The sequence below is a fragment of the Marmota flaviventris genome, chromosome 14 (assembly GCF_047511675.1).
Source record: "Marmota flaviventris isolate mMarFla1 chromosome 14, mMarFla1.hap1, whole genome shotgun sequence".
NCBI classification, from domain to species: Eukaryota; Metazoa; Chordata; class Mammalia; order Rodentia; family Sciuridae; genus Marmota; species Marmota flaviventris.
In genome coordinates, this window is record NC_092511.1 from 18,579,071 (window position 1) to 18,593,549 (window position 14,479).

General features: G+C 35.8%; 1 protein-coding gene across 8 annotated transcripts in view; it reads left to right on the forward strand.

Moving 5' to 3' along the window:
* Nucleotides 1-14,479, forward strand: part of Ncoa1 (nuclear receptor coactivator 1) — a 246,410-nt gene that overhangs the window by 216,724 nt on the left and 15,207 nt on the right. For all 8 annotated transcript variants that reach the window (XM_071601387.1, XM_027933430.2, XM_071601388.1 and 5 more), the window contains 3 exons: nt 4,176-4,277; nt 5,367-5,769; nt 13,353-13,527. In XM_071601387.1, coding sequence (XP_071457488.1) covers nt 4,176-4,277; nt 5,367-5,769; nt 13,353-13,527 — 680 coding nt within the window. The remainder of the gene's footprint in view (nt 1-4,175; nt 4,278-5,366; nt 5,770-13,352; nt 13,528-14,479) is intronic.

Here is a 14,479-nt window from a genome sequence, read left to right on the forward strand (position 1 = left end):
TTAGTGGATTTTAAAGAGATTGGTTTAAAAATAGATTGGAGTACTGGGGCTGGGGCTGGGGCTCAGTGGTAGAGTGCTTGACTGGCATGCGTGAGGCACTGGGTTCGATCCTCAGCACCACATAAAAATAGAATAAAAGTACTGTGTCCACCTACAACTAAATATATATTCAAAATGGATATGAAAAATTTTTTAAAAATTTCTTTAGTTGAACATGGACATAGTACCTTTGTTTTACTAATTTATTTATTTTATGCGGTGCTGAGGATCAATACTCAGCGCCTCACGTGTGCAAGGCAAGTGCTCATGAGCCACAACCCCAGCCCCTGGAAAAATTTTTAATTAAAAAATATATATGGGACTGGGGTTGTAGCTCAGTGTGGAATATTTGCCTCATATGCATGAGGCACTGGGTTCATTCCTCAGCAACACATAATAAATAAATTAATTAATTAAAATAAAGCTATTTTGTCCATCTACAACTAAAATATATATATATACACACACATATATGTATACACATACACCAGATACAGAGGTGCACACCTGCAATCCCAGCTACTCAGGAGGCTAAGGCAAGAGGATCACAAGATTGCAAGTTCAGAATCAGCCTTGACAGCTTGGCAAGACCCTGTCTCAAAATAAAAAGTAAAAAGAGTTTAGCTCAGTGCTAGCAGCCCCAGGAGTCAATCTCCAATACTGAAAAACAATAAATAAATAATATAAAAATAACTGGTTTCTTGGCCCTAAGTGTATCTCATTAACTAGAATATGGTACCCAAAGGTTAAAAAAAAAGTTCTAAAATTTTAAATGTGATTGTTCATTTATGATTAATGCCTAATTGAGGGGAGAAAAATGAAAGACATCCTAGGAAACTAGTTGAGCTATATTTGTTGAGACTTTAAAAAACAGCAAAAAGAAAGAAAGGAACTAGTGATTAAGAAGTAATACACATTTATAAGCCTTAGGTGTAGGTACTGCCTCTAACTCCAATGGGCAAAGACCAAGAATATGTCCCTAATACCAATTAAAGACTTCTAAAGTTCTACTTTGGGAAAACGACAGCAGCAAAGATAGGTAGACTTGCTACTTGCAGAAGACAATACAATACTGGCCCAGACACACATACAAAAAAATATTTTTCTGCTCCAGTTTTGTTTTATCATTCTCTAGCAAAGAACATGGTCTTCATTACTACCAAGAGAAGAATAATATAAAGAAGGAGTAACAACTAAAACAGATTTTTTAAAATATGGTATTTTTAGTCATCTTAAAACACGTCTAGTCCTGATGCGTTGGGTACTGAAGAAAGGCATGGATCTGATAAAAGAACCATCACTGATAATCCTTTGTATATTGTAGAGAATAGAAGAACATAGAAGTGACCAGAAAATAGAAGTAGGACCAAAGGCAGAAAATACAGGGAAGCAGGTTTCACCTCCAAACTTTCTGTAATAAAAAATTGCCTGTTAAGAGAATAGCTACTTATTGACACTTGCCTATAACCCAGCAATTGAGGAGATTGAAGTGAGGCCAGCCTCACCTCAGCAACTTAGCAAGACTTGCCTCAAAATAAAAAAGGGATGGGGACGTAGCTCAGTGATAAAGTGCCCTGGGTCCAATCCCCAGTACCAAATAGCAAATAGGCTATTTCTCTCCCTCCTTTCTCCCCTCTCCCTCTTTTTCTTTTTCTTTCTTTTCTTTTCTTTCTTTCTTTTTTCTTTTCTTTTTAATGAGGTCTTGCTGTGTTACCCAGGCTGGTCCTGAACTCCTGAACACAAGGTGCTCTTCTTGCTTCGGCTTCTCCTGTAGCTAGTGACTACAGGCATGTGCCATTGTGTCTAGGTAGAATATATGCTACTTTAAAAAACACTTTGTCTTGGCAAGAATTTTTGCCATGGCTGGATCAGGTTTTCAACCTCAACACTTTTAACATCTTGGGCTGAATAATTATTGTTTTGTGGGGACTGTCCTTGAAGATTGTTTAATAGCGTCCCTGGCCTCTGCCACTAGAGATCAACCAAAAATGTCTTCAGACCTTGCCAAATGTCTGAATGGGACAGAAATTATCCCTGAAGGGGGCAGAATCATCCCTGATTGAAAACCTCTAGGCTAGATAGCTGTCCTTTAGTGTTGCAGAGAAGGATGTCTTGGGTTGCTCCTTCTGTGCTGCTATAGATAGCCTCTCGTGTGCAGGTATCACACTAAGCATCACAGTATTGTGTGCTAATCTCTGCCACTCAGCAGAGAGTTCCAGAAGACGGGGATTTGCTTACCTTGTTACCCTCCAAGCTTTATATAGTATCCAGAATATACAGAATGTTTCAATAAATCTTTATAAAATTAATTGGTTTATTTAAACATATCAGTGGTCTTTTGAGTTTAGGAAATGTGTAAGTTTTAGTACACAAGAGTCCCTTTGACCTTTTTTTTTTGTCATCTTGATTTTTTAAATGAATGTGAATGTTTTATACTATTCTACAATACCTGAAAATGGTAATTTTAATATTTACATTATATGAACTTTCTTCCCAAAATGGGTTTGGTTTCTGATTTAATGAGAGTCAGAAAAAAAATGAAACTGGAATAAAAAGTTGATCTATTTGGCAATGAGAAATTTAATCACTGATAATAGCTCTTTGGATTCTTTAATAAACCTTTCATAGGCTTTTAAGTTTACATATAGTGTAACAAAATACATCTTATATAATCTATAAGTTGTAAAGTACCTATAAACATAAAACCGTATAGAGATACAGTGGTATACGCCTGTGGTACCAATTACTTGGCAGGAAGATCACTTGAGTCTAATACTAATAATATTGTTACTGTTGTCTCTCCGGTTTATTGTCTCTTCTACTCCTTCTCCTTCCTCTTCCTTTTGCTCCTTCTTCTCCTCCTCCTCTTCCCCTTTCTTTCTCCTTCACCTGCTCTCCCCTTTTCCCTCCCCCACCTCCTCCTTTCTTCTTTCTTCTTCTTAAGTAGGGATTTAACCCAGGGGCACTCTACCACACTGAGCTACATCCCCAGACCTTTTCTTTTTCCTTTTTCTTTCTTTCTTTTTTTTTTTTTTTTTTTGAGACAGGGTCTCACTACATTGCTTTGGGCCTCACTGATTTCCTGAGGCTAGCCTCTAACTTGTGATCCTCCTGCTTCAGCCCCCCAAGTCACTGAGATTACAGGCATGCACCACTATGCCTGTATTCTTGTCAGGCATATTGAGGAAGAAATTTTTAAGCTATAGGTTGCTTACAGTGAAATCTCACTTCATAGGATACTTTTTTTGTTACTCAAAAAAGTTAAGACATAACTATAACCTGAAAACCTAGCCTGATCTGGAATGATCTTCCAATCCAGTGTTCCATAGAAGATTGTTCTGGGATTTAGATGTTGGTAGTTATAAGTCCAAAAAAAAAAAGAAAAACGGTTTGTGATAAATAAGTTGTATTGTATATCCCCTTCTTGGAGATGCACAATGTGCTTTGGCCAATTAAAGGCTTGTAATATTGCTGCAGTAAATAAATCTGTTTCACCTTGTGTAACTCATCATTTCCAATACTTCATACAGCACAGCATGCTATTTTCCTGGCACATCTATTAATATCCTGCAGAACAATGTTCTTTAGAACACCAATTTGGGAAATGCTGGTAATTACTTCTTCTAGTTAAATAAATAATCCACTTTCTCAGACCATTTGTTTCTTACATAACTCTCTCAAGCTAATAGTATCATGTTGGATTTTCCCCAAATATGTACCCATCAGGCATAGTTCCTCCAAGTGAGAATACCCTCCTCAAGTATACATCAACTTGGAGTTTGTTTTTCAGACCTTTGCAGAATGTGCCCTTATTGTGCACTTGCTTTTTTATTTTAACATCTAAGGCTAATTTTTCTTTTCCTCCATTATTGAACTTACTGAAACAGCTATTAATATGCTTCAAAAGTACAATAAATATGTACATTTGCGTGTGTGTTCTATTTTTAAGTGCTTTGCCGTATTTAGTGTTCTGAGGTAAATATTTGCTACCCTATGGCACATAAACATCGGAATAATGTTACTGAACCTGCAACACTAAAACTTTTTAGTAATCAATAATAAATTTGTGTTATTCTATTAAGCTATTCTATATGTGTACATGGAAATATGATTTCTCTTTATGTCATTTTTCTTAGTTGCTACACCAAAACCGACATGCTATCTTGAATCAGTTTGCAGCAACTGCTCCTGTTGGCATCAACATGAGATCAGGCATGCAGCAACAAATTACACCTCAGGTAATGTGGTGAAGCCAGACTTTAGTAGTACTTCTCTGGCCCAGGCAATATTCAAGTGTCAACGTGAGTGTTTTTAAAATGGCCTTTGAGGGGCTGAGGTAGTGGCTCAGTGGCAGAGCACTTGCCTGGCATGTGTGAGGCACTGAGTTCGATCCTCAGCACCACATATAAATAAATTAAAAATAAAGGTACACCAACAACTAAAAAATATTTTAAAAAATAAAAAAAAATGGTCTGTGAGCATCTTTTTTATATTCTAATTTGTTATATATGACAGCAGAATGCATTACAGTTCATATTACACATATAGGGCACAATTTTTCATATCTCTGGTTGTACACAAAGTAGAGTCACACCATTCATGTCTTCATACATGTACTTAGGGTAATGATGTCCGTCTCATCTTTTAATGATGTTTGTAGTAGTTTTCTTCTAGAGTGAATTAATAAGTCAACTGATATTTGATCCAAAGCCAAAGGGTTCTGTGTTCTGTTTTGTTATTTTGTTAGTGTCATTCATTGTTAAGGGATACCAGATGACCATGGAGAAAACTCATTGCTGTACTGAATGGCACTAGTAATAAAAAGCTTCGGATATGAAACTGTATAAATGGGATCTGAAACCTAATAAAAACCCACTCACATTTCTCAGTTGCCTTAATTGCCTTCTATACTCTGTTCAGTCAAAACATGAGCATTTAGGGGCTGTGGATGTGGCTCAAGCGGTAGCGTGCTCACCTGGCATGCGTGCAGCCCGGGATTGATCCTCAGCACCACATACAAACAAAGATGTTGTGTCCACCAATAACTAAAAAATAAATATTAAAAAAATTCTCTCTCTCTCTCTCTCTCTCTCTCCCTCCCTCTCTCTCTCTCTTAAAAAAATGAGCATTTCTAGATTTTATTTATTTTAAAGATGCTCATGTATAAACTCAGAGCCATTGGGACTTTCAACTTTAAAAGAATTGGATGGCCTTCTGAGTGGTATCTAGTGTTCTCTCCCTACTTGATTTCCATGCATTTTTAAATATTTTTGCTTCAAATACTAAATAATGTTTTTAAATGATGTTATTTTTTTCCTCCTTCATAGCCACCTCTGAATGCGCAAATGTTGGCACAACGTCAGCGGGAGTTGTACAGTCAGCAGCACCGACAGAGGCAGCTCATACAGCAGCAGAGGGCCATGCTCATGAGGCAACAAAGCTTTGGGAACAACCTCCCTCCCTCATCTGGACTGCCAGTTCAAATGGGGAACCCCCGTCTTCCTCAGGGTGCTCCACAGCAATTCCCCTACCCACCAAACTATGGTACAAATCCAGGAACCCCACCTGCTTCTACCAGCCCATTTTCTCAACTGGCAGCAAATCCTGATGCAGCCTTGGCCACCCGCAACAGCATGGTGAACAGAGGCATGGCAGGAAACATGGGAGGACAGTTTGGCACTGGAATCAACCCTCAGATGCAGCAGAATGTCTTCCAGTATCCAGGATCAGGTACAAGGAGCACAACTGTATATTGCTTTTCTAAGTAAAACACCTCTATTAATACTCCAATGGGTGCAGGTCTTGCTTCATATGCATTTCCACTCACTGACATTGAGGCATTGTGCTGCAGAGGAAAGATGGTGGCAGGAGGTTCAGATTCTTGTCACTTAAATGGTTTGAATGGTTTGAGCCTTATCTCTCTTTGATAGTTGAGATGATTAAATTAGATGATTTGTAAGGAATTGGCTGACTCTAAAGTTTTTAGTATTTTGTATACAAAGTACTTTCTCTTATTTTTTTACTTTCTCTCATGGATTCCAATGAAAGCTAATTGACAGTCCTCCCTAGACAATGGGTTTTAGTACATTAACTCAAAATTTACCTATAGTTTTTTTATTGTGTGATTTTGTTTTTGATAGTTTATGTAAGGATAATGGATCTCTTTAGTTCTAGTAGTTTTTTTGTAGACCCTTTTGGGTCTTCTAGGTATAGAATCATGTCGTCCACAAATAGTGATAATTTAAGTTCTTCTTTTCCTATTTTTATGCCTTTAATTTCTTTCGTCTGTCTAATTGCTCTGGCCAGTGTTTCGAGAACTATATTGAATAGAAGTGGTGATAGAGGGCATCCCTGTCTTGTTCCAGATTTTAGAGGGAATGCCTTCAATCTTTCTCCATTCAGAATGATGCTAGCCTGAGGCTTAGCATAGATAGCTTTTACAATGTTAAGGTAAGTTCCTGTTATCCCTAGTTTTTCTTATGTTTTGAACATAAAGGGATGCTGTACTTTGTCGAATACTTTTTCTGCGTCTATCAAGATGATCATATGGTTCTTATCTTTAAGTCTATTGATGTGGTGAATAACATTTATTGATTTCCGTATATTGAACCATCCTTGCATCCCAGGGATGAATCCTACTTGATCATGGTGCACAATTTTTTTGATGTGTTTTTGTATCCGATTCTATCACTTTTAGCTCCTAATAGGTACTGACAGTGATGCACATTTAATTGATCCACAACACTTAATCTAACTTTTATGCAAAATTAATGACCAGTTCCTGAAAAAAATGATAATAAACCCCGATTATATAAATGAAAAGGGAAATGAAAATTTTAAAGCTGCTTAAAAGTGAATTTCAATGAGAAAGCTGCCATTTGACTTGCTGTGCAACATGTTAGCACCCGTAATCAGTATGTGTCTGATACCTAGATTTTTCTTCCAGACCAACTTTTTTTTCATCTTTATTTTTATTTTGTTTATTTTTTTTATGTGGTGCTGAGGATCGAACCCAGGGCCTTACACATGCGAGGCAAGCACTCTACCACTGAGCTACAATCCCAGCCCCAGACCAACTTTTTTGATTGACAAAAAAATTACTTTTCACAAAATATGAATTTTTCTTAGACAAAGTCAGATTCATATTACAAACAAAACTGAGATGTTGGTACAGTAAAGAATGTAGTAGTTTTATCCATTTGCAGAGAATGAAATGGCGAAGCTATCAATTCTTCCATAAACTCCTTCAAAATAATACTAGAAAAAACTTAGTTTTTTTCTGGAGAGAATAGTAACATTTAAAGATTCCATGTTTTCAACTTCTACTTTAAATTATAAATTTGCTCCAACATGATCAATGGTCTGATTAGAGGGCTGTAAGACCAGATTTTAAATTGGTACAAATTCAAGTTCTAGTTCTAGAAAATTTCTAACACTTTCAAAAAAAACTCTTTCTCCAAAAAAAGTATTTTTAAAAAAATCAGCTTAAGGTAATCTAGATGCAAGGGCTCTGTGGCCTTTATAATTTTACGCTTTTACTGACAATTAATTTGCCACACTAGAATACTAAAATATATGTCCCAACATTTTTCAGTGTTTGGTAAACTCCGGCCCATGAACCTAATCAGCCCATGCAGTTTTGTAAAGTTTCATTGGAAACACAGCCATGCTCACTAGTTTTCAATGCTCACATTTATACTAGTTTATCTATGGCTGGTTTCATACAGTAGACTTGAGTAGTTGTTTCAGAAACATTATAATCTACAAAACCAAAAATATTTACTATCTGGCACTTAGTAGTAAGTTTGTTGATCCCTATACTAACTGGTGACAGTAAAACAAAAAGATCTGGCATCTTTCAGCTTACTATGGGCCCAAATTAAACAAAGGGACATATAGATAAGAGGAATGGCAAAGTAATTTTTCTTATATTTCTGAAAACAGAACTTTCCTAGACTGTCTTTCCACGATGATGAATATACAAGCACAGAATTAAACACAAATTGCTTTATACAAGGAAATATTTGAAATAAGCATGAACGTTGTTACACTTCATGGCTTCCTTGCAGCCCATCCAGAGAGCTCTCTTCTGTGGACTGCAGGGAACATGCTACTCTGTCTACACCTCATCATTGATCCTGGGCCTGCAGGGCCTTCTACATGCTAATGACTCCATTCTCTATGATCTCAGTTCATATGAACAGTTGTCCACTGGACAGATATGCTTGCATTTTCCACCAGCACTCCAAATTGTCCAAAGCTAGATTCATCAGCCCTATTTCTCCTTTACTCCATATCTCAGTGTTCCAGCTATAACAAATTTCTCAGGTTCTAAGAAAAAGCACATACCATATTCTCTTTTACTTCTGGGCCTTTGTACTTCCTGTACTCCATCTGAAATATCTTTCCCTTACCTGTCTCATTCCTGTTCCTCTCTCCTTTCAGATATATGTCCTGGAAGTCCTTCCCTGATACTTCCAATCATAAACACTCACCATCCTGTATAATCAAATGTTATTCTAGCTGTCTTTTCTTTTAAATAGCAAGTTCCTTCCATGACCAAAGTGTGACCTTTTTAATCTTTGCTTCTCCAGTGCTTAGCACAGTGCTTTGGCAATGAATAGATGCTTAATGCATAAAGAAATGAATGAGGGACAGGGGTTGTAGCTTAGCAGTAGAGGGCTTTCCTAGCACGGGTGAGCCCTGGGTTCAATCCTCAGTACCACATAAAGATAAATAAATAATTAAAGATATTGTGTCCAAATAAAACTAAAAAATAAATATTAAAAAAAAATGAGGGGCCGGGGTTGTGGCTCAGTGGTAGAGTGCTTGCCTAGCATGCACAAGGCACTGGGTTCAATCCTCAGCACCACATAAATGTAAAATAAAGATATGTGTCCACCTAAAACTAAAAAGTAAATATTTTTTTTAAATGAACGAATAGAAGTATGAGTTCTAATTCTAGAACTGTTATCAGTTGGCTGCTGTGCTACTTATGGTCCAGCAGGGAGAGAGAGCATAATCTAGACAAAGATAGAATTATAGAATTTTTTAAGTAGAAGGAACTAGATTATCTGGTCCAAGGACTCCAAAGTTCAGTGTAGAAGGAGAACTGGGACCAGAACTATAACTCTTCCCCCTAATTTATTATCCACAGGCTATTTCTTTCTACTAAAACTAGATCATCTCATAGAGGATTTTTAGGGCAGTGGAACTATTCTGTATGATACTGCAATGGTTTACACATGACATTACACATTTATTCAAACCCATAGAATGTCCAACACCAAGAGTGAACCTTTATATGAACTAAAGTCTGAATGATAATTGGTATTAGTGTACACTAGTTTTCATAAATTTTGACAAACATCCCAATGGGAGAAGCTATACATGTGAGTGGGGAGGAGATATGTGGGAAATCTCTGTATCTTCCACTCAATTTTGCTTTGAACTTAAAACTTCTCTTTAAAAGTCTTTTAAAAAACAATAAAATTGGGGGCTGGGGATATAGCTCAGTTAATAGAGTGCTTGCCTTGCATGCATAAGACCCTGGGTTTGATCCCCAGTGCTACAGTCAATCAATCAGTCAATAAATAAATAAAATTGAGAAATGGGGGAAGTGCTGGGGAGTGATATTGGCCAAATTATGTTGTTATATTTTGTGCATATATGAATATGTATCAACAAATTCTATCAACATGTACAACTACACTGCACCAATAAAAATATGGAAAACAGTAAAAATAAAAGACAAACACTAACCACAAAAACAGTGAAAATACAGGTCATGTAATAAGGAAGACTGTCCATTCTAACGTGGACATTTTGATGAAATGAAGCCAAAAGGAAATATCAAAAAGCATCCTGATAATATTTGGATCTTTTATTTATTTGGTTAACTTTGGTTCGATAGAATAATATCCAGAATATGATAAGTATTTTCTCCCCCACACATCCACATTTATTCTCAAAGAAATTATTTCATCATAAATAAGATAAAAAATACATTAACTATAAAACAAGTAATTTTTAAAAGCCCCAGAACCAAAATAGAAAATTTCAAACAGAATTAATGCAAAGGCAATCTGCATAGAAGATGATGTCAAAAACTAAAACCTCACCCTTGAGAGTCAAAGATGAAAGAAAGATTTCTTCTTATATTCTAAGTCATGATCATTTACCAGAGATTAAGTTACACATGGAGAGAGCAGCAGGAAGAAAATATAAATTCATTGCTATATTTATATCATCTTTATCCAAAACAGTAATTAAGCATTTAGTGAAAGGGAAAAAAAAAACTATAGAAAATCTATGTGAATCACAATAAAAATTAAAATTGTAGCCTGTAAAACAATAAAAAATGAGTAAAGTAATACATCTCTGACTAGATTAACCAAACAAAAAAAGAGAAAAGTCATCATATTAGCAACAGAATTTGTACAAGCATTTATGCTTGTTCTTAAAAAGACATTAAGGACATAGAAACAGGCTTGTGGTATCATGACAAGGGAAATGATCAGGTATAAATTATGCATAATTTTCTGGAGATTTGAAGGAATTATGCTAAATTATCAGCAATCAAATTATGGCATTCTTTTTCTGTCTTTATGGCTTACTCTTGCCTCAAAAGTATTTAATTGTGAGCTGCATTTGGTTGGAAGAAAAAGAGAAAGAGAATACAGAGTGCTAGCATAACAAAAGCATAAAAAGAAATCCATTTATAAGGACTTCTTCTTTGACCAGAATGTAGTAACAGGGACCAGATTTATTCTCCCATTTGAAACCAAAAAAACATCAAAGTAAATTAAAAAACAGTTCTGGACATTGTCCAGATTGTGTAGCAGTGAGGAAGAATCCAACAGAAGCTAGGTGGTTTCCCTAGGTACAGGCAGTAGAGCTGAGAAGCTGAGAAAGCCAGCACTGGAAGTCACAAGGTACAATATCAGAGAGGACAGAGCACACACAGAGAAAAGGGGGGAAAAGCAGAGGGTCCCCCTCAGGGTTTCACCTGAGAAATGTCAACGTGCATGCATGCATGTATATATGTACACAAAGCAAGACCAGAGAAAACCACCTGAAAAGATTAAAGGGAATAGTCTTCAGAGTTTGCACAGGGCCAGCTCCCTTCTTACCATCCTCATTCTTACCATCCTCTTCTTACCATTTTTAAAACACAATTTATGGAGTATCGGGTGTTTACCTTGGTAGGAGGGCAAAATGAGCCCTAACCTAAACTCTGCTCTTGTCTCACTAGGCACAAGACCCCAAAAGAGTTATTCTTTTGATGTAACCTAACCACAGCCCAGACAAGTCAAAAATTTTAAAAATTTAAAAAAAAAAAATCCATGGGCTGGGGATGTGGCTCAAGCGGTAGCGCGCTCGCCTGCCATGCGTGCGGCCTGGGTTCGATCCTCAGCACCACATACAAATAAAGATGTTGTGTCTGCCGAAAATTAAAAATTAAAAAAAAAAAAATCCAGATCCTAACAAGGTAAAAAATTCAGTCTGAAATTTGACTTTAAAAACTTACCAGGGGCTGAGGTTGTGGCTCAGTGGTAGAGCACTTGTCTTGTGCATGTGAGGTCCTGGGTTCGATCCTCAGCACCACATAAAATAAATAAATAAATAAAGGTATTGACAACAACAACTAAAAAATAAAAAATTAAAAAAAAAAAACTTACCAGGTATGCAAAGAAGCAGGCAAATGCAACCTGTAATGATGAGAAAAATTAGTCAATCAAACACCACGCCAGAAATTACACAGATGATAGAATTAGTAGACTTTAAGGCAATTAAAATTATAAATTTATTCTGTATATTCAAGAAATTAGAAGAATGCTTAACCAAGTTAAGAAGAGGTGTGGAAGATGGAAAAAAAAAATCAAACTTGTAGGAGAGAATACCAGAGTGAAAAACATACTAGATGGATGGACAGCAGATTAAAAATTACAGGGCACTTGAAGATATATAATAATGAAAATTGTTGAATATATGTAAAATAAAGATATATTAAAATGAAATCAAGGCTGGGGTTGTGGCTCAGCAGTAGAGCACTTCCCTAGCATGTTCGAGGCCCTAGGTTCTATCCTCAGTGCCACATAAAAATAAACAAAATAAAAAATTATTGTGTCCAACTAAAAAATAAATATTAAAAAAAAAAGAAATCAGAAAAAAGACTAAAAAACTGGCAGTTCACTTCTGTAATACAACAGAATTCCTATCAAAATTTCAGCATGCTTTTTGGAGAAATCTACAAGCTTGTTTTACAATATAGATACAAATACAAAGGACCTAGAGTAACCAAAACAATTTTGTAAATGAACAGAGTTGTATAGTAATTATCTAATTTCAAAAATTACCCTAAAGTTACAACAATGAAGAAAACATGTTAGTGGGCACACAAATATAGACAGACATGTAGATCACTAGAAAAGAATAAGAAGTCCAGATGTTAAACTCTTTTCTTTTAATTGATTTTCAACACAATTATATCAATGGCTGTTAATAAGCACTTTCCTAAATTTAAAAAAAAAAAAAAAGGAATGAACTACTGGGGAGGGAAAAAAAGCTATAAAATGGTTGAATATCAAAAATACTATGCTGAGTAAAAGAAGCCAGACACAAAAGACCACATATGATAATGTTCATATAAAGTTTTCAGAAAAAGGCAAATCTGAATGGAGAGACAGAAGCAGATCAGGTTGCCTAGGTTAAAAGGAAAAAATAGATTGCCTGCAAATAAGTACAAGGGAATTTGAGGTATAATGAAAATGCCTACCCTGGATTGTGTTAATAGTTCACAGCTCTATACAATTGCTAAAAATCATTGAATTGTGCAGTTGCAATGGGTGAATTTCATGTTGTATAAATTATGTCTCAATAAAGTTTTAAAAGGGGGGAGGGGAAGAAGAGTCCACAAAGAGACAAAGCAGGATTGTCCCATGAAACGTTCTATTTTTCATTTTCACACATGGGTTTCTCTTACCTAATTTTTTCTAAGTTCCTTTTGTTATGTAAGTAATCCATCATCTGTGTTCATGTTTTTTACACTTAAAAATTCTCGTTAGCAAAAACGGAACAGAAAAAAATCAGACATAGTTGTGCTATGCAGTCTCAATGAATGGAAAGCATTCTTCTTCGTGTGTGATTGTTTTTTTAAGACTTCCTGCCTTATTTTGAGAAAATAATTTTCCCTACTCTGTTGAAGAAGATATATCTAAATATATTATGACAGATCCTTTTAGGTTTTTTTCTTTTATGGTTTTAATAACTCTATAGTGTGTTCACATAAATTAATTTTTATCAATTTTCAGGAATGGTTCCCCAAGGTGAGGCCAACTTTGCTCCATCTCTAAGTCCTGGGAGCTCCATGGTGCCAATGCCAATCCCTCCTCCTCAGAGCTCTCTACTCCAGCAAACTCCACCTGCTTCTGGGTACCAGTCACCAGACATGAAGGCCTGGCAGCAAGGAGCAATAGGAAACAACAAGTAAGGGGTTATTTTTATATTTTATTTTACATTCCTGATACTCTGTAGCACATTAGAGCAATGATGGGCTGATTTTATTTTTTACAGTCTAAGTAGAAGATTATTGGCTACTACTATTCATATAATGGAAGAAGTTGAATTTTATGTTATCAGTAAAGAAAATTAAGAATTTTTAACATTTAAAGTGTCAAATCATTGTTAAGGCAAATTTGTGTATTTTTAGTACAGAAAAATGGTCTAGTGGTCTCCAACATTTTCTTCCTCCTCCCTGTACCCCTGAAGAGTGTGATGAACTCCCATCAGTAACAGTTTCCTTGGGGCAGATATAGAAATAGATAATATTTTTAAAGTTTTCCTTAGTAAGAACATTCTTAAATCTTACAGATGTAAACCAAGACTATTATAATGTTAGAATTCATAGAGCTGAGTAGTGGGCACACAAATCTTACTCTTCTCAGTGTGTTTAAAGATTTTTATGACAATAGCAAAAGGTTCTAAGGTGGGCTGGGGATATGGCTCAGTGGTAGAGCACGTGCTTCACATATGTGGGGTACTGCGTTTGATCCTCAGCACCACATAAATAAATAAAACAAAGGTATTGTGTCCATCTACAACTCAAAACAAAACAAAAAAATGGTTCTAAGGCTTCTTGGATCATTCTACTTTACCCCTTTTTTAATATCTGTATTTTCAGCAGCCTTATCTTACCCATTTTGCTCAGAATTATCTCATTAATATAATGTCTTTTTTTCCAAATCCTGGCTGCTGAACTTTTCACACATCATTTGAGTTTTATAAGGATTTTAATTTGGTTGTGTCTTGGTTCCAATGACAGGGAAGCCATTTAATGTGACAACATAATAAGTAAGACAGTTAAAGTTGAAAATATAAGACCATATTCTCTTAAAGTTCATTGAAAGGTGAGCAGGAAATTTTTTTTGTCAGAGAACTA